Source organism: Vigna umbellata, chromosome 2 (genome assembly GCF_029865625.1).
Source record: "Vigna umbellata cultivar VRB3 chromosome 2, Vumbellata_1.0, whole genome shotgun sequence".
In the NCBI taxonomy this organism is placed as follows: domain Eukaryota; kingdom Viridiplantae; phylum Streptophyta; class Magnoliopsida; order Fabales; family Fabaceae; genus Vigna; species Vigna umbellata.
In genome coordinates this window covers 42,638,003-42,659,730 of record NC_142166.1, presented here as the reverse complement: position 1 = coordinate 42,659,730, position 21,728 = coordinate 42,638,003, and the positions used below count along the sequence as shown (strand labels likewise).

Below are 21,728 nucleotides of genomic sequence, written 5' to 3'. Positions count from 1 at the left end.
ACTAAGAATCCAAAAAAAATGATAATAATAACGTCATACAAAACAAAACACCATGATGTTGAGACATTAGGTTGATGGTTACAATTTGTGTATCCAGATAATTTTTCATACGAGCATTTAATAGTTTATATATATATATATATATATATATATATATATATATATATATATATATATATATATATATATATATATATATATATATATATATATATATATATAAAAGATCATCACGTTCGGTGTTTATGTGAAAATTACGTGGGAAAAATAATTATATGCTTCAATCTCCTGTATCAAACATAAATTATTGTAGCCGAACTTTTACCTTTTCAACCTTTTAATTTATGGATGGTGTTTCGGTAGAATTGGTCCGAGGGTCGGCCATCCTTCTTTGTTCTGCTCTTTTTTGATCTTCAATCCTTTCCGAGAACGCGATCCACTTCAATGACTTGTTGGCCTACAGAAGACACTCCGACGCTCAAGTCAGATATGTTTCATAAAAAAGTCTATATTTTATTAAGATAGAAAAGGAGCCTTGTACCTGAACATCAATTGTCTAGTTATAAGGCTTGTGACACCCACGTCCATTGATTAACCATTAGTGCAATATATTTTAGGTAATCAAACCCAATAATTAATCATGAATGTCGTATATTTGTAGAGCGCAAGGCAAACTGACCTATTAGTACCTGCTTAACGACAATCAATTCCGATCGATATACTTCATATAATACATAAGCCCCCCAAGTCCAAGCAAACTCTTTATTAAAAGAGGTGCGTAGGGATTATTATGAGCTTTAAAAGAGGTCGCTCACGTTGTGTTTAGAGAGTCTATCTTCGATGCTTTAAGTCTTCATTGCTCTATGTACCGAGCAGCGAACTCTAGGAGTTCTCTTTGGATTTGTTCCTTAGACTGAATAGAAAATGTTAAGAGTCCTCTTTGAAACTTTTTCCTCTGCAAGAGATTTTCACTCCAAAAAAATATGCTTTTAAATAAAGTAAATGCTTCAATATTTATTTTTATAATGAAAAGACATTGGAACCTGATAAAACTGAAACTGTTGAGTAGTTGACTGATAAGGGTTCTTTTTTGAACTTCTTGCGTTGAGCGGAGATTTCTGAAGCCATTTTTCAGAATTCCCCCGCGCGGCTTGAGGCAGGAGTCATTTGTCTGACTTCCTGCGTTGAGCGGGGATTTCTGAAGCCATTTTTCTGACTTCTCCCCAAGCGGCTTTAGGCAGGAGTCATTTTTTTGACTTCATGCGTTAAGTGGGGATTTCTGAAGCCATTTTTCTGACCTCCTCCAAGCGGTTTGAAGCATGAGTCATTTTTCTTACTTCCTGCGTTGAGCGGGTATTTTTGAAGCCATTTTTCTGACTTCCCCCAAGCGGTCCTGAGGCAGGAGTCATTTTTCTGAATTCCTAAGTTGAAAGGGGATTTCTGAAACCATTTTTCTGACTTCCCCCGAGCGGTCCTGAGGCAGGAGTAATTTTTCTCACTTCCTGCGTTGAGCGGGAATTTCTGAAGCCATTTTTCTGATTTCCCGAGCGGCTTGAGACAGAAGTCATTTTTCTGACTTCCTGCATTGAGCGGGTATTTCTGAAGCCATTTTTCTGACTTCCCCCGAGTGCGGCCATTATAACCTGACCAAGTTGAGGTCTGAACCTTCCTGCACATAATATTTTATAATTTAAAATTAAGAGTCGTTAGAACCTCACAAGGTTGAACGTAGCTCTGAACCATCTTGTGCATAATATTTTAAAATTTAAAATTAAGAGTCGGTAGAACCTAACAAGGTTGAACGCAGCTCTAAACCATCTGTGCATAATATTTTATAATTTAAAGTTAACAGTTTGTAGAACCTGACAAGGTTGAACGCAACTCTTAACCATGTGCAAAATATTTTAAATTATTTTGAACATAACTCAGAACCATCCTCTGCATAATATTTTATAATTTAAAATTAAGAGTTGGTAGAACTTGACAAGGTTGAACGCAGCTCTGAATCATCCTGTGCATAATATTTTATAATTTAAAATTAAGAGTCGGTAGAACCTAAGAAGGTTGAACGTAGCTCTGAACCATACTATGTGCATAGTATTTTATAATTTAAAATTAAGAGTCGGTAGAACCTGACAAGGTTGAACGCAGCTCTGAACCATTTGTGCATAATATTTTATAATTTAAAATTAAGAGTCGGTAGAACCTGAACCATCCTGACGCATAATATTTTATAATTTAAAATTAAGAGTTGGTAGAACTTGACAAGGTTGAACGCAGCTCTGAACCATACTGTGCATAATATTTTATAATTTAAAATTAAGAGTAGTTAGAACCTGACAAGGTTGAAACATCTCTGAACCATCTTGTGCATAATATTTTATAATTTAAAATTAAGAGTTGGTAGAACCTGACAAGGTTCAACGCAGCTCTGAACCTGTGCATATTATTTTATAATTTAAAATTAAGAGTCGTTAGAACCTGAGAAGGTTGCACGCAGCTCTGAACCATACTGTGCATAGGATTTTATAATTTAAAATTAAGAGTCGATAGAACTTGACAAGGTTGAACGCAACTCTAAACCATCTGTGTAATATTTTATAATTTAAAATTAAGAGTAGGTACAACGTGATAAGGTTGAATGCAGCTCTGAATGCATAATATTTTAATAATTTTTATAATTTAAAATTAAGAGTCGTTAGAACCTGACAAGGTTGAACACAGCTGAACCATACTGTGCATAATATTTTATAATTTAAAATTAAGAGATGGTAGAACCTGACAAGGTTGAACGCAACTCTGAACCTGTGCATATTATTTTATAATTTAAAATTAAGATTCTTTAGAACCTAGGTTGAACGCAGCTCTGAACCATACTGTGCATAGTATTTTATAATTTAAAATTAAGAGTCGGTAGAACCTGAACCATCCTGACGCATAATATTTTATAATTTAAAATTATGAGTAGGTAGAACCTGACAAGGTTGAACGCAGTTTTGAACCATCATGTGCATAATATTTTATAATTTTTATAATTTTTATAATTTAAAATTAAGAGTCCGTAGAACCTGACAAGGTTGAACACAACTCTGAACCATCTGTGCATAATATTTTATAATTTAAAATTAAGAGTGTGGGTACAACTTGAACCATCCTGGCGCATAATATTTTATAATTTAAAATTAAGAGTCGGTAAAACCTGACAAGGTTGAACGCAACTCTGAACCATCTTATGCATAATATTTTATAATTTATAATTTAAAATTAAGTGTTGGTAGAACCTGACCAGGTTGAACACATCTCTCTCAACCATCCAATGCATAATATTTTATAATTTAAAATTAAGAGTCGGTAGAACCAAGGTTGAACGCATCTTTGAAGTGCATAATATTTTAAAAGTTAAGGCCTTGTTCACTTGAGTGGATTTGAGGGAGAGTAATTGAGGAGATTTGCGAGGATTTGAAAATAAATTTTTTTGTTGTTTATTTGAGTCAATTTGGAGGTAAGTGAGAATGAAGTTGGAAGTAAAGTTTGTGAGAATCAGTGTAGGATTTTATTGACGTGACAGATTAAAAAAATTTACTTTCAAATCCAATCTCATTTACCTCCAAATTCGCTCAAATAATCAACAAAAAAATTTATTTTCAAATCCTCTCAAATCCCCTCAATTACTCTCCCTCAAATCCACTCAAGTGAACAAGGTCTAAGAGTCGTTAGAACCTGACAAAGTTGAATGCAGCTCTAAAGTGCATAATATTTATAATATAAAATTAAGAGTTGGTAGAACTTGACAAGGTTGAAAGCTCTAAAGTGCATAATATTTATAATATAAAATTAAGAGTTGGTAGAACTTGACAAGGTTGAAGGTAGCTTTGAACCATCCTGTGCATAATATTTTATAATTTAAAATTAAGAGTGGGTAACACAGCTTTTAACCATAATGTGCATAATATTTTATAATTTATAATTTTTAAGAGTTGGTAGAACCTGACCAGGTTGAACGCAACTCTGAACCATTCTGTGCATGATATTTTATAATTTATAATTAAGAGTTGGTAGAACCGGACTAGGTTGAACGCAACTCTGTACCTTCATGTGCAGGATATTTTTACTCACAAAAATATAAGTTAAACAACTATATTATAATTTGTAAATTATAATGAAAACTGGAACCTGTCAAGGTTGGATGTAGGGCTGAAAGTTCCTGAAAGTTCTTAAAACAAAAGACATGCCTTTAGGAATTATTACAGAATTTTTTAATCTTGTTGCAAAACTTGGTATTGATTCGAAGTAGCGATGTCGAGACCGAGCAAACGTCTGGTTCCTCATGGAATCATGGGGATGCTGCTCGGCCCCACGGTGGACGCTAAAATGTTTCGGTTGAATTGATCCGAGGGTTGGTCGTCCTTCTTTGCTCTACTCTCTTTTCTTTTGATCTTTAATCCTCCGCGAGAACGCGATCCACTCCAACGGCTTGTTGACCTGTAGAAGACAGTCTGACGCTCAAGTCAGATATGTTTAATAAAAAAGTCTATATTTTATTAAGATAGAAAATGAGCCTTGTACCTGGACATCAGTTGTCTAAAGGCTTGTGACACCCACGTCCATTGACTAAGCATTAGTGCAAATTTTAAGTAATCAAACTCAATAATTAATCATTAATGTCGTATATGTGTAGAGTGTAAGACAAACTAACCTATTAGTATCTGTTTAATGACAACCAATTACTATCGATATACTTCATATAGTACATATGGGCATAATCAAATAAAGAACAGAACATTAGATATAAATAATTGCTTCGTGTAACAAAAGTATAACTAGTTGTTGTGATGGGATAAATTTTTTTGCAGAAATTTTATTGGAAATATTAGAAGGGATTCTTTAGTTTTTTATTTCTCTCTTTTTCTGCAAGTTATCTTCTACGAATAAGGTTGTAAATGAGTTAGAGCACTCCAAATATTTTTATATTAAATATATTTATTTTAATATAAATAATAATAATTTCATATATAAATTATTTACAAAAAAGTTAAACTACATAAATAGAAAGGAAACAAGGTTGCTAACAAGTTTAGTTACAGGGGTTACCAAATTTAATATTAGATTAAGGAAAAAAAAGGAAAATATGAAAAATAAGAATCAAACTTTTAAATATTATAGTAAAATTAAGATGGAAATAAAAATGTTACACGTGGAAAAGAAAATTTTTAATAACTTTAATTTAAAATATATAAAAGTTGTTCTTATTTTATTGTATTATTGATCAAATTTTAAGACACGGAAGTTAAATTAACAACAAAGTCAACATCTTAATTTCTTTTTCGCAAATATCATATATATTCACAATGCCAAAAATCTCATTAATATATAATTGGTAAAGAGTCATCACATAATCACATAATCATATAATTGATAACATTGCAACACGGGTCCTACATGCATGTGATTATTTAAAGTAGCAATGTCTACTTCTAGAGATGAGGGTCAATAATAATAATAATAACAATTGATAAGGAATATAAAATGCACACATGTGAATAATTACAATTAATAAATAGGAATTCCATCTCTACTTTTAGAAGTAGAATCAATAAAATTATATTTAGTCTTCTTCAAGGAAGAAAAAATAATACCACATGTATAAATTCAAATAAAACAGAAAAGTAGAATCAATAAGTATAAATTATATTTTAACAAAGTGGAAATAAAGATTAATTATAGAAAGAGAGATATTTTAAAGAATATATTAGAGTCTAAATATGGACTATGAAAAAACCTAGATCAAATAAAAAGTGGACAAAAACGGTATCATGATATAGCAATTTGCATAAAATATATGCGTGTGTATATTTATGTCTTCATTTATTTTTTAATATTAGATTTTTAATTTATTTTTGTATTTAAAATAAATATTTTAATTAGAATATGTTATAATTGAATTTATTAAGTATTAAATAAAAAAATGTTAAAAATAATTTCTTTTGTTGAATAAATGTTTTTTGATATTTTAAGGTGTGTTTGAACTCATAGAAGAAGTATAAAAATAAATTGATTAAAATTTCATGACACTTTAAATATAAATCTAAAAATAATAAATAATTAAATCACACAAAGTCAACTTAAGAAAAACATGAAAAAGTGAATAAATTTGATTAAGAAAGAAAGAAATGGGTAAGAAAAAATAAATCTTACGACTTTTTCTATCTTCTCTAAAAAACTTTGATAATTGAAACATGTTTACGATAAAAAATAAATTTAGGAAAATATATTTTTATATATTTTATTTGATATTTTAAATAATTACTTTATTTAACTGTGTTTATAAATATCAAAAAGTAATATTTTATAATATTTTTTAATATAATAAATATTTTTTTAAATATTTTTAAATCTCCATAATAATAAAATATATCTTAAAGATATTAAATTATTTAGAAAATAATTAACAAAAATTACATACTTTTTTGCTTCTAAATCATGTGACATGATAATTAAGCATATTGTATAATATTATATTAGTCGAAAAGAAATAAATCAAATGCAATATCATCTTAATAATTTACATATATTCGACCAAGAACGAATGCTATTTATACTGTATGATCTAGAGATACTGTGTAATACATTTATACTATATACTTTTTATCAGCAATAAATGTTATAATTTAAACTCAAAATTACTTATTGAGTTATATAGACATTCAATCTCAAATTCATGAAAGAAAAAAGGCAATTCAATAATTACTTAATTGCACTTTTCTATAATTTTTTGTCCATGAACATTTTGTTATAATTGAGCTGTGGCGAGATGACAAAAATATTCAAAATATGGAGTTATAAAAGAAAAAGACAATGAAAAAAAAAATAGTCTTTTATTTAAACAAGATTTTGAATTTAAAACTAAATTACTCTTAAAAGAAAAAGGGTTAAATATGTTTTTAGTCCCTAAACTATTGGTCGTTTCTGGTTTTCGTCCCTCTTTCAAAGTAAGGTACAATTTGGTCCTCATTCTTTTCGAAACGTTCGTTTTAGTCTTCGGAATTTTGGTTTTAGTCCTCATTTGTTGCTAAATGAGGACCAAATTTTTAAACAGTGTTTAGTTTTCGAGGACTAAAACGAACGTTTCGAAAAGAATGAGAATCAAATTGTACCTTACTTTGAAATACAGGGACGAAAATCAGAAACGGCCAATAATTTAGGGACTGAAAATATATTTAACCCAAAGAAAAATATTGAAGCCTCAAAGGTGGGTTAAATAACTCTTACTCCTAATCAATTAATCAAATTGATCTTGCTACTGGTTAAAACGAAAGAATGTCTAATATAAACACAAAAAATTTCTTTCTGTTTATTTTCTTCTTCATCTTAAAAAAAACATACGTTTGACTGAAATAGATAAGAACATAATATACACCGTAACTAACCCACGTGAATTATTGAATATCTAAGTCAACTAATCTCAAATAAAGCTAAAACACCTGAACAAGAACATGACAGGCAATGACTAAATGGAAATAGTGAGGTAAGAGAGACAATATTAAAACATCATGTGGGTTAGTTGACAGTTGACACCACACCACACTTCCAAAAACAACAAAACACCATAAGATCCCACATTTCCGCTCAATTAATTTAAAATAAGAGCCACTACGCCACGTCAGCCTCATTTGAAGGAAATTCGAATTAATGAAATATACACAGACAAAAAAGTCACCGGAACTATAAATATAACTGAGCTGATATATATATATATATATATATATATATATATATATATATTATATATAATTGCTAAAAGTTATAATTTATATTATTCAAAAATATACTTTAAAATAATTATAAAAGCCACAGGATTATGATAGTTATCTGAAGCAAATTAATATAAGCAGAATATTATAAAATTCGTTCATATTATTATTATTAAATGAAATGTATTTTAACAGACAAGTTAAGTTAAACGCAACAATTATTAAGTGTTTCTGTTAGTTTCACCTTTCAAGATAAAGACAGAAATTATAAAGTGAGGTGTAATGTAACGTAGACTTTGATTTACAAACATCAATGTCAATTGCACGAAAAAAATGATTCTTTTTTATCTTCTAGATTTGGATTTGGTTTCTTTTGAGTCTGTCAAATTTAAAAAGTGATTATAATCATCTTTCTATACAAAAATAAAATTATTAAAATCAACTGTTGAGGATTTCTTACTAGACTTAATTGAATTTAATGTTGATTAATCATAGTAATTTTTTCACTTTAATATTGCTTACTTTCGTACTACTATTATAGTCTTGTACTAGTAGACTCCAATACATTTGGGTTTTAACATAATTCTTCTTAAATGTATGCAAAAATCACACAAACAAAAACCAAATAAAAATTTCATAGAAATAGAAATTTAATTTATCCTTTAATTACTTCTAATCACTGATTGTGTATTAAGAAAACCACGGTTTTACACCCAACCAACCTGTGGTATCATTTGTTATCAATTAATTTATAAGATATGTAAAAAAAATATATTTTAACACAAATAAATTGTTTACATTAATTTTACATTTTTTAATATATTTTTTAAAAAATTTAAAATTTTATTTTTTTTATAATCATTTTATTCTTAAAATATGTGTATCAGCCGTTGATAAAAAAAAAAAAAGAAGCAAAACGAGCACTTCTAACGATTTGGATCATAAGAAACTATTCCCGCGGTTTAGGATCAAATATATACGGTAAAGTAATGCATCATAACTTTTATAGTTATGACATAAACCATGCTCATAAAAATACTACAAAATCTTTAGTCAAGTAAACACAATTTAAAGTAGTTGAAGCAGTAAAGAAAAATAGATAACTTGTCTGACTGGATCAGTGACATACAAATAGTTATAACTAGTCAATTACTTATATGATCCTAATAGACATTTTCTACATATACAGAAAACATTGTGTCTTAGGAAGGCAATGTCCACAATTTTTAATTTTTAACTGTTTATTATGAACAACAGTCCTGAAGTGAAATTTAGCTCATGGAAGATTTTGTTGAGTAACTTCCTTTACAAATCGGCGCCAGAACCAGTGTTTTCCCCATATGGTGTACATCGATTCCAAAGGAATTCCCTTTGTTTCTGGCACGAAAAGTATAACAAAGATTGTCATAACTATAATCCAACCCGCATAAAACACGAAGGAAGCGAACTTAAAGTGGCACAGCATTGTCAAGAATGTCTGGGACAATATAAATATGGTAATAAACTGCACCGCCACAGCTATGCTTTGTCCAGTGGTTCTGATTTTTAACGGGAAAATCTCACTCGGAATTAGCCACGTGAGAGGTCCCCATGACCACCCAAAACCAGCAGTGTAGAAACAAAGCAGCACCAACACTCCAATTGCGTTGCCTTTTGATATGTCCTTTGTACCATGAACACCAGTTACCACTGCCAGCATAACTGACACCGCAATCTTCATGCCACAAAAATTGTTACTATTAATAATATAGGGAGACATTGGACAGATATATAACATAAGGAAATTACTTAATTTTGCTCACCTGACAAACAAGCATGAGAATGCCACCAGATATGAACAAGAACCTTCGACCAAAGCGATCAACAACAGCAGTTGAGACGAGGAGAGAGGCAAGGTTGACTGCTCCGAGTATAATGGCAGAAAGTAAAGCTGCATCATGTCCCAAACCCACTGATTGAAACAGGTTAGGAGCATAGAATGCCACAACGTTAATCCCTGTCATTTGCTGAAAAAATGGAATAGCAATTGCCATGACCAAATGGGGTCGATGTTTCCTCTCAAATATGGTTTTGAAGGGCTCCTTGTCTACAGATTTTGCAATCTGTGACCACTTAATGAGTTCGTCCAATTCAGGTTCAACATCAAAGGAGGATCCTCTGGCCTTCCGCAAGGCTCTTCTGGCTTCTTCTATTTTGCCACGTTCAACCAAGCTACTGGGAGTGTCAGTTATAAGCAAGGCACCGATTGTCATAACTGCTGCAGGCGCCACAGCGATGCCAAGCGAAACTCGCCACCCCCATGTGTGCTTCGCAGTTGCATAGTTTATGCAGCCAGCGACCAATGATCCAACTCCTAAAAAGAATTGGAAGCCTGTGTTGAATGCTCCTCTCCATTTGGGTGGAGCAATTTCTGAAAGGTACAACGGTGCTGCCTGTTTTTCACAATCATTGCAACATCCCAACGTTATACTAGTGTTGTTCAAAAATATGAACTAACAACTCTTTATAATTAAATTCAACTGTACAAATCATTTATTCAAACTCAATTGAACTTAAATCGAACTGTTTTTCTTCGCTTTATCTGATTTGAACTGATAAGTTCTCTGAATTACTTCAAACTGGTTTTGAAAAAAATAAAATAAAGATAGAGTTAAGTACATCAATAAAAAAAATGAATTTAAAATTATTTAGTTATCTTAAGGTTAACTCAGTTCAACCACTATAAGTTTTAGTTCAGATTAGTAGCTTATTTAAATTCAACTGTACAAATCATTTATTCAAACTCAATTGAACTTGAACAGGATAAACTAAATCGAACTGTTTTTTCTTATCTTTATCTGATTTGAAAAAAATAAAGTAGAGTTAAGTACATCTATAAAATTTTCTTAATGTTTATTATTTTTCACAATAATCCACGCCATACACAATCATTGCTTAAAAACATGAATTTAATATCTTAAGGTTAACTTAGTTCAACCACACTATAAGTTTTAGTTCAGATTAGTAGCTTATTTAAACAAATGAGGTGGTATATTAACTTTTATATTTCTAGTTTTGATTTTTTTAATTCTGTACTAATTTAATTGTGTGCATGTGTTTGACGCTAAAAAAATAATGGTGTGATATTGATAGATGGTTGAATTCAAGCCTGGGTTTCGTTCACTATTTTGGTGGCTATAGAATTATATTATCCAGTTGCGTTACGTCCTTTGGATGATAGTGCCGGCTCAATATGTGGGATATTTTATCTTAGAATAAAATAGAACATTAATGGCCTGAGTCAAAGTTAAAAGTACTGTGACGAGTTCTTGCTTATATGATATAATTAATAAACATGCATGCAGCAAGAATTAAGAAAATAAAGGTAGAAAAACAAGAAAGTGACATATATTGTAAGTAGAAAGACAAGTAAATAAAAAGATGCACACAAGAAAAAAGAAATGAGGCGAAAAGGAAAGATAAGATAAAATAGAAACAAGATAAATTCATATCAACACATTTACAATGTATTCACCTTTCTTCCGGTTTGTGTACTAATATAAATAAATTTGAACAAAATGTCAAAAAAAATTTCGAAATTAAGAATTTAGGGAAGTTGTGGGGTCTAGAGGACTTCAAACGAAGAAGTCGTGTCCCTTGCACGACTTCACTCTTACACATGAGTCAGAAGTAAAGTCGTATACCTCTAAAATGATATCAGGCCATTGTAATCGATTACCAGACCTTGTATTTGATCACAAAAGGCTGAACTCGTGTGTAATAGGTAAAATCTATCTGGTGGTAATCGATTACCAGAAGGTTTTAGTGTTAAAACAAAGTATTTTTAGTTTTATGGACTATGTTTGTTAATTATTAGTAATTAATAGAGTTTATATTTAAATTGTTACCACTTAAATGGTTACTATTTAAATTAACATAGGCTTGTAATCAATTACCAGAGAGATTTTGCCTATTACACAGAAGTTCAGCCTTTTGTAATCGATTACAACACCTGATAATCAATTACCAAAGCCTGAAATCGTTTTAGAAGTGCACGACTTCACCTCTAATTCATGTGTCAGGTTGAAGTCGTGCAGGGGCACGACTTCTTCATTTGAAGTCATCTACACCCCCCACTATTTGTCTAGATCCGTAATTTTAAAATTTTTTGCATACATCCGTAATTTGTTGTTCAAATTTACCTTTAAAGGTACAAAAACCCCTTTCTTCCACTTCTTTTTACTCAATTTGTTTTTCTTAATATCTTTCATCGTCGAAACAAAATATAAAAGAGAAAAATATGATTGAAAACAATATGAAATAGTTTAAGAAATAAAATGGTTGTAACACCCAGAACAATAAACAAAAAAAAAGTAAGAAAATTTTAAAAATGTAAAAACTAAGGAAAAAAAAAGCATTGATGTAGATTTTGAAAAAATATTGTAATACGTAAGTTTAATGATTAAAAAGACATAAAAAAATTGTAAAGGACTAAGTATTAAAAATATGGACAATTTAATCTTAACAGGATTTAAAAAAAAATTATAAAAAATTTAAACGTTGTTGTTTATAATAATAATAAAAAACTGACAGGCATGAAAAATATTAAAAAAAGGATATTCTACCATGATTAATAATATGTAGTTAGTAGTATAGTAGTTTAAGAAATTTAAAATGTAAGAATTAAATACTTACTTGATTAGTGAAACCGACTCCAAATCCAAGTAAAACACGACCCAGAATGAGCATAACGATATTCTCTGCACCTGCATTAAGGGAACCACCGAGAAGAAACACAACACCACCTAATAAGATGGTGTTTCTTCGACCTATTGCTGTTGTTACTCGACTAGCTACCAGAGACGATACTAACCCCGCAAGATACAGAGAAGAGGTGAACAATGTCAAAACTTGACTGTCATAAACACAGTACATGTTCACTTCACTGCCACCAATCTTTCTTAATATGTCTGGGAAGAATTTTTCCAGAAACGGCACCATTGTTGTCACTCCTCCTGAAATTTTTTAACATTTTTATTCCAAGGAAATAACCACCTTAGATATTAAATGTTATATCAATATTTTATTATTAATTTATGTTAAAATTTTAATATATTGATTAGAAATAAAATCAATTAAAAATATAGAAATGAATATAAACTTTATTTTACAAATTAAATTTAAAATCTATTTCTTAACGTTTATACAAACCTCACTTCCTATAACTGTTATAAAATATTTTAGTGATTAAAAAGGTTAACTTTTACATTTATAATATAAAATATATATATATATATATATATATATATATATATATATATATTGTGTATAAAAAATTATTAGATGTTATAATAATAATATCTTTATTTTCCCTTTCTAATAAATTATTTCGTCAAAACCCATCCAAATACATAGACATAAGAGTATTGAAGTGATGATATGCCATGCTAATAAAACATCTCGTGGGCCCAGTGTGACGTGTGTAAAGTTATTGTTAACTGTATACAAATGTCGTTGTCCATAAAAGTCTAAACATTTTTAGACACCACAATTCAACTTATACATTTTCTTAGTATCTTGTCATATGATGTAAGATTTTATTATTTTTCAACGTATACAATTAAAGGACCTTGAAATACTTTAAGATTCAAAGCATGTGCAATTCACAAAAGAAGGTTTTTCGTATTTGTGAGGCCAGTGACGTCTGCTTTTTCTATCTATGATTGAAGTTTCTCCTTTCAAAGTCTTTTTTGTGGCCCGTACTTTTTAAGATTAAATTTAAATATTTTTAAAATTCCTTCTTTTAATCTTTTCTATTATTACTATATTTGTGTTCTAAGATGCTAAATATTTTTAGTTTTTCTACAAAAAATTAATAGTAATTAAAAAACATTATCGTAGGAAAATACATCATTATTTTTTTAACATTAATATTAAAGGGTGAAACTAGTTGATGTGTCATAAATAAGCCATAATTCGATTATTTTGTTTAAAAACTGATATTCCGTGTTTGGAAAACGCAATTTTTCTTCCTATATTTTTGAGTCAATTACGTCCCTGCAATTGTGCGATATTAGTCTCCAGCAAAAAATAACTGGAATAGCTAATTCTCTTTGAATTGAGGGATAATTTCATTTAAATTTATTATTGATTCAAAAATTAAATTTGAATTTACCGTATCGTAAGTGTTAATTAAATAACAAAACAAGTAAATGATAAAGAAAACTTCTAAAATAAAGCAAAGTTGGAGTAATAATTCTTAGAGATATTGAGCCAGTATAACTATTCTTAAACTCTATGATGATAATAATAATTAAGAGAGTAACATCACATCTCCTATTTAGATTGTTTTGATTTTCAACCATATGTTTGAAATCATTGAGAATCTAAAGCAGACTATGTAAAAGCAAACACATATCATTTGATTTTCTGATGAGAAAGTTGTAAGAAGAAAAAAACCTGAAACTCCGAGGTCATATCCAAAAAGGAGTCCACTGGATGCAGCAACGATGCAGGTGATGACGATTGAGAGCGTGATCTTGGAAGGGAAGCCATTGGTAATTGGTGATGAATCCACAGGCAACACCCCACCCGCCATGTTGATGAACCTCTTTATCTCTTTCTCAGCTTTTTTCAATTCTGGTTCTTTCTTTGCCCTCTGTGTACTGGCCAATGCCGTGGCCACTAATTTATAGGCCAAAGAGTATGGAAGTGTGAACGTTGTCTTGTCTGCTACAAGTGGAAGAGAGCGCTACTGCATTTTTTTTTCTATTTAAATTTTGTCACTATATGTGTTGATTATCTTCTCTATTATAAACGCCAACGTTAATTCAAAATGTTTATTTGTCATAAATTTATAGTTACATAAAGTAAATATTTACAATGTGCAGCACAGTTAGAACCAGGGTGTGTATGTAGATAGATAAATAAAAAGAGTGATTCCTCTAAAAATTATTGGTTCTTATGAAAACCAAATATATTTAATCACATTTAAATTATACAAATCTAAAAAAATGCATATGATTTTTATATTGTAGTGATTCTATCATAACTAACTTTATAATCTTAATTATTTATGTGTGATTAGATGGTGTCACTAGTGCAGTAAGGGAAAACGACAACAGTTATTTTCGTCTATAGGCAGCAGTTTCGCAACCGAGACATATACACGCGAGGCAAAAAAGGGTAGGTTTCTTGTCTCGGTTGACAACCGAGGCCAAAAGCGGTCGGATTATGCCTCAGTTCTTAGGTAACCGAGGCAGTAGGTGTTCTTTTTTTAGACTTTAGGCTTCGGTTTGTACTGAACCGAATAGTTCTCATCCTCGCCGAACGATGTTCGTCCTCGCCGAACGGTGCTCGCCCTCGCTGAACGGTTCTCGATCTCGCAGAGCCCTAGTTGCGTCATCTCCTCCATTGACGCATCAACCATGGAACTCTCGCTTCTCACGAAAGCGCCTCTTCTAGCAGGTTCGCGAACCCAAGTGCGACCTCACCATTGCCACTACCTCGTGCCATCGCTACCGTGAAGCATCACCACCGCTGTCACACTACAAAGCTTACTTCAGGACGTTGCCGCCGTAAGAATCGCGGAACTCAACGCGAGAACTTGCAACCACCACATCTTCATCCGGGACACCATCAAACCTGCAAACCACAAGAACCAGAAATCTGTAGAAGGACCACGAGCTTAAATCGCAAACCCACGAGTTTTGCGCTGCCATGAGTATTTTCCCCTCTCTGCAATACCAACCTAGAACCAATGAGAAAGGGGGAAGAAGATAAATGGCAGAGAGAAGAGATTGGAAATAGAATCAAACCTCCTTTGCCGCGAATTAGAACGGAGAGAACAAGAGGAAGAAGAACCTTAGGTTGGAGAGAAGAACTTCTTTCGAGGCGCGAAAGGGAAGAGGAAGAACATTACGCGAGAAAATGCGTTCGCGTTTAGTTTACGCAGGGGCTATTACCTCGGTTAAGTAAAAGACCGAGGCCGAACGGTACTATTGCCTCTGTCCCTAGACAACCGAGACATATTAGTGGACAAAATTAACTTGGAACGTTCGGTTACTGTCTCAGTTCATAGCAGAAACGAAACTGAACGGTCTTATTGCCTCTGTCCTAAACAAACGAGGCATATTAGTGGACAAAATTAACTTGGAACGTTCGGTTACTGCCTCGGTTCATAGCAGAACCGAAACGGAACGGTCCTATTCCCTCTACCCCAAGACAATCGAGACTTATTAGTGGACTAAATTAACTTGGAACGTTCGGTTATTGCCTCGGTTCATAGCAAAACCGAAATCAAACGGTCATATTGCCTTTGTCCCCAGACAACCGAGGCATATTGGTGGACAAAACGTTCGGTTACTGCCTCGGTTGAGAGCAGAACCAAAGTCGAATAGTCGTATTGCCTCGGTTCCCAGTCAACCGAAGCCTATAAGTTTGCCATAACTACGAAAATGACACCGCATATTTATAAGCTTCGGTTTTGTAAAAATCGAAACCTATGGTGCGAGTTAAAAAACATTTTTTTACTAGAGTAGAAATTCTGTGAGAAGTAGAAATTTTGTGAGAAGTATGGACAATGGAATCTTGTATGAATAATATTAAAAACTAGTTTATATATATATATATATATATATATATATATATATATATATTTACATACATTATTTCTTCAATCATATATAGATGATTAAGATTTAATGTTGTATATATTAAATAAAGTTATTTTCTATTTCGACAAAGTCAAAATATAAGGATGTGTTTCGATGTTAATTATTCAAGTTAAGATATCGATATATTCGTTTGCTCTACCTTTCTTATTTCATAAATGAAAACGATAAATCTTGGGTAAAATATTAATTGTTAACCAAGTTCTTTCTTTATTCTTACTCTTATTCTATTTATCTTATTTTTAAAAATTACCTACAAAACCTTAAAAAGAACAGACAAAATTTATAGGAGAGAGGAAGATAACAAAATTATTTGGATGAGTTATGATTTTATGTGAGTCAAAGAAAGAAGGAGAGTTGTGTATTAAAATTTGGAACACTTCAACCAGGCTTTCTATCAAGTAAATGATGGAAAATGCTGATAAGTATAAGCTATGATATACATGTTAAATTTAATTTACATAGGAAGAGAGGTCCTTTTGATATCATTTCCATATTTAGTGTAAATTTAATTTTAATATTTGTTTAAACAAATTAGGAAAAAGTTTAAAAACATTATCGCATCATGTATAATTTATTTATTAATATAATTATGTTTTCGAAAACATGTATTTATTATAAATTTTAAAATTATAAAATACGGAAACTTGCCTTATAGATTATAATGTTAAATGACTACTAATTTTAAAATTAATATTTTTGTTTCTTATATTCATTAAATATATCATCCTTGATTTTATACTGAGTTTAGGAAAAACAAAATATACTTTTTAAATTAGAAAATAATAAAAACATGTTCAACAATTTTTTTTTAAGTTCAATAAGGGGGAAAAAACTACACTTTTACTACAACAATCTTCTTATGTTAGTTTTTATTTTAAATTCTATTAATCGTTGAACATATGTTTTTCTCTTTACTAATAGTTACATGTTTTCATTAAAAGAAAAATTAAAGTAAATATGCATTAATATTAAAAAAATATTAAATAATTTAAATTTACAAAGTAAAAAATAAAGGGTATAAGAGTTGGTTTTAAAACTAATTATACTAATAAACACATATTCAATTACTTTAATCACTAATAATATTCAAACAAAATTAAAATTATAATTTTTATCATACTAAAAAGAAACAATGTCAATAGTTCTTACATTAAATTAACTATTTATTTTTACAATATTTATAAAATTTATTTAACTAAATCTATAAATACGAACATCAATTTTAGCCTTTATATTTATTTTAGTAATTGTTGACTTTTTATATATCCACAAGTGGGGGGACACAGATATAGAAGGTGATATAATTAATTGTTCTAGCACTTGTTGGCCAGTTAGATTGGTTCTTTATGAGGATACATTACTAATAGTCTTCTACTGTTATAAAAGTCTTCTATAGGATATATACACGAGTGCTTAATAATTTCAGCAACAATCTAGGGATGCCATTCCAGCTTTAGTGTGCCTTCTAATCACAATTTCAAATTAATAAATTACTCGTCAAACCAAAGTACTCAACCCTAAGCAAGCTGCTCAAGTCCATATTTTTATAATTTATATAAAACATGTTTGAATATATAAAAAAATACTAGTGTTTTTTAAAAATTTCACTGGAAAATGAAGTAAAAATACTATAAAAACTCATAATAAACTTTATAATTAATTGGTTTAAAATGAAACCTTTGCAAATTATTTAATTTCCTTATTAAAATATAAACTAAATTACGTTACATGTTGAAGTTTTATTGCTTGAAAACCATGAATGTTTGGTTTGAAGAAAGCGAACTCAATTATCCTACAGCTTTAAGATTACAGCTGGCTTAAGGCTCTGTAAGTTGGCTTAGGACTTAAGATGTGCCAATTTTCTATATCAACGGTATGCGCCAAATAAGATTCACCTTGTTTTCTGAAAAAATAAAAAATAAACATATTGATGGTAAAAGTTATCTTTCGACGTAAATATTTCAGGACAATTGACAACTGTTAGTGTGTTAATCAACCGTGATTTAATTACATTTTTCAAAATCGAGGTTGCTCTGAGATGGCAAAAGTATTTAAAAACAGGAAGTTGTAACCCAATTAAACAAGAAAAAGACTTTTGAAACAAAATTTGGGATTAGAAATCAATTACCATAATAATGTACTAGTCCACAATGTTGGTTTTCAAATATCCATTTTTAATAAATATATTTTTGTATTTTTATTTTAAATTTTAAGATGGTATTTTTTTTCTAATTATATTTTAAATTAATTAATATGGAGAGAGAGAAAATTTAGATATAAAATTCTATCCGTAAAGATGCAAACATATTGTTATGGATTAATGAATATCTTGTAATGAAACAACTCAAAACAGTTTTAAATATAAAAATTCATATCACTTTACTAATTAATTAGATTATGACTTTGTTAATCATACAAAACCAAGTTCAAATTAGCAAAATTTCAAAAATCAAACATTAAAATCACAAATGTCAAATACATACAAAATTTTAGATTACACCGTCTTCACTAGTTCAATAATTTCATTTGCAATATCAATCAACTAACATTTTCACATTTCAACGTACAATTAATTCATACAAGTTAAGAACGGAACCATAATTCAACATATCACACATATCAACATTCAATCAATTCACTACACAATCATAAAATTAGAAATTTCAATATATTTATAACTTAAATATAGTACAATTAGTTTTCCTTACTTGAGAACAACTGAACTTACTCTAAGGAATCACAAATCCTCTTTAATTCACAGGATATCCTATCTATACATAGAAATAACACAAACATGATCAAGATATATCCTTAGAATCACTAATCAACATAGAATCGTATATATGACTAAAAAGACAAATAGAAATAAAAAAAGATTTACAATTAATAAATAATAAAAAAAACTAAAAAAACTGAAACTCAACTTAAACGAGTGAAGAAACTTATGAGTCTAAATTGAAAAGTTTGCAGCAATGATAAATCCTATTATTTCGATTATTCAATCAAATGAATAAAGAGAAAGAATCCTTAGAAAGAAGTTAGATAATTCTAAAAAAGTGTTTAGAGATGATGTGTTTTTTCTTTTGTATTTTTCTCTCTCTCATATATATATATATATATATATATATATATATATATATATATATGTTATTGATAAATGATCAGCCACAATAATTTATTATTAATGGGTTTTGATTTAGTCATAATGGTTAAGAGATATTTCAGAAATCATAATCTTAACGTATTAAGTTGTTAAAGAGATATTTCAGGAACCACTGATAACATATATCTCTTCTTATTATTAGTGCTCATCTTGTATAAATACTGCATTCATATACATAATAAAGGAATCAATTCATCATATATATATATATATATATATATATATATATATATATATATATATATATATATATATATATATATATATATATATATATATATAAATATATATATTCTAATAGCCAAATAAATACAAATAGTTACGTCTTTTTTATTTAACACTTGTTTTAGAGAAGAGTTTTAAAATGTTAAACTTTAAATATTAGAAAAATATTTTACCCAAGTAACGTTTCTTCATTAATATATTCATCGTAACTAATTAGTACTGTTTAAATTTTAAACAAGATTTAAGTAATTATAAAACTTTTTTTATTTAAGATTGTATTAATATTTTTATTTTCGTTATTTATTATTGAAGAATTTATGATAAAAGAAATTATAGATGAGGGTTATTGAAATTTGTTAAAAAATAATTTGAAGAATATAAAGTTGTCACATTCCAGTGGCTTCAAAGTCAAAAAGCTGTCAAATCATATTTAATTATTGAAAAACCTTTGACTTTTACCACGATGACATTGTGAAAAATGTCTTTGTTTAACCCTTGTTATAAACAAATATGTCTTTTTATTTTTTCCCTTTCTTTCTAAAGAAACACACGATTTGACTGAAACAATAAAACCGAATTACATGCTAATCAACCCATTAAGTATTGAATAGAGAAGTCAACTTGCAATGAATAAAGCTGAAACACTAAGAACAAGAACATGACATCAAGTTGGCTACATGGAAATAATAATGAAACAAAAGAAATAAAATTAGTAACAAAATTACAGTTTTTTTTTTTGTTTTGAATATTTTCTTTTCAATTGTGGGTGTGACGCAGATAACAAATATTTACATTTGTGCTCCCTCAATAATATTATTTATAGATACATGTCCGGTTGGAATTTTAAAGAGGTGATGATGTTCTTGCTACAAGACCTTTTCCTATCACAGAGGAATCAGCTACTCTCATGGCCAAACAATTATAAAACGATAAAGAGAGTTTATCACATGTACCTGAATGATACTGTATTGATGTAATTTTATACTTTCTTAAAATTTTAAAATTTTAACATCTCTTGATTATTTTATAAGAGAGATCTTGCATTTAGAAAAACAAACAGCAAGGATATCAGCTTCCAGAACAATAAGAGGGACTGCAGAGAACATGAATTAGTTGACTCTTCACATGTCAATTTGGTTTATTTCACATGATTAGCAAAAATATTTACAAAAACTTTGTGGTTAGAGTCATGAGTTTTCTTTTTTAAAAAAAATATTTATTTTTAATATAAAAAAAATATAATTAATTTCCAATTTATTACAAACCTAAATACTTTTAATTTATAAAAAATTATATACAAACATTTTAATTAGATTAGCAAACTTTGTAAGAGATTTCAATATTGGTTTCTTATATAGAAAAATTATATAGAAAAATTATATAGAAAAATTATACTGCAACATAGAAAATTGAAATCATTGATAGGTATTAATGTTTCTGTTTCATAGTTATTGCTCCTAAGAGCAACATTAAGTGTTTTAGGGTTGTTAGTTTTAGGCTTTTATGGTTCTGTTATGAGTTGTAACCAACTCCCTTTTCTGTTTCATGGAACCCTATATAAATAGGGATTCCAGCCCTTTTGTAAGATGATGAAGAGATCAATACACATATACAGAATACAATAAACTTTTACTTACTTCCGATTACCAACTCTTCTTTTCTTCTTCTTTAATCTTCTTCTTCTCTCCCAACGGACAGCCATTGGAGCAGCTCCATCATCATCTCGCTTGTGCACTGCATCAGAGAAGCCTTCTGCTTTTTCTTTCCTTGCGTGCACATCCAGTTTCAGACATGCAATGCTTTCTGACCAAAGGAAGCTTCTAGGAGAAGCTGATGTTTTCAGTATTGAAGGCCAGAGAGTATTGGGCCTCAGCCTTTCTTGATTTGGGCCTGTTTTAATATGGTACCAGAGCAGGTCCTGTGCCTGTTCTGCCT

General features: G+C 29.7%; 1 protein-coding gene across 1 annotated transcript; it reads right to left on the bottom strand.

Moving 5' to 3' along the window:
- Positions 1 to 8,828: 8,828 nt before the first annotated feature.
- Positions 8,829 to 14,538, bottom strand: LOC124846496 (sugar transport protein 5-like). The gene is made up of 4 exons (XM_088106918.1): positions 14,190 to 14,538; positions 12,426 to 12,745; positions 9,554 to 10,183; positions 8,829 to 9,465 (listed from the first exon to the last, which is right to left on the bottom strand). The coding sequence occupies exons 1-4, from the start codon at positions 14,326 to 14,328 to the stop codon at positions 9,028 to 9,030; spliced, it is 1,527 nt and encodes a 508-aa protein (XP_087963044.1). The 5' UTR covers positions 14,329 to 14,538; the 3' UTR covers positions 8,829 to 9,027.
- Between the last annotated feature and the right edge of the window lie 7,190 nt (positions 14,539 to 21,728).

What these genes read in the sequence shown, in the direction of transcription:
- LOC124846496 (XM_088106918.1), bottom strand. Translation starts at nt 14,328, where the DNA reads ATGGCGGGTGGGGTGTTGCCTGTGGATTCATCACCAATTACCAATGGC. An exon ending in ATATGACCTCGGAGTTTCAG is followed by an intron (nt 12,746 to 14,189) that starts GTTTTTTTCTTC and finishes AAAAAATTTCAG; the next exon opens with GAGGAGTGACAACAATGGTG. An exon ending in TTCTCATGCTTGTTTGTCAG is followed by an intron (nt 9,466 to 9,553) that starts GTGAGCAAAATT and finishes TGTGGCATGAAG; the next exon opens with ATTGCGGTGTCAGTTATGCT.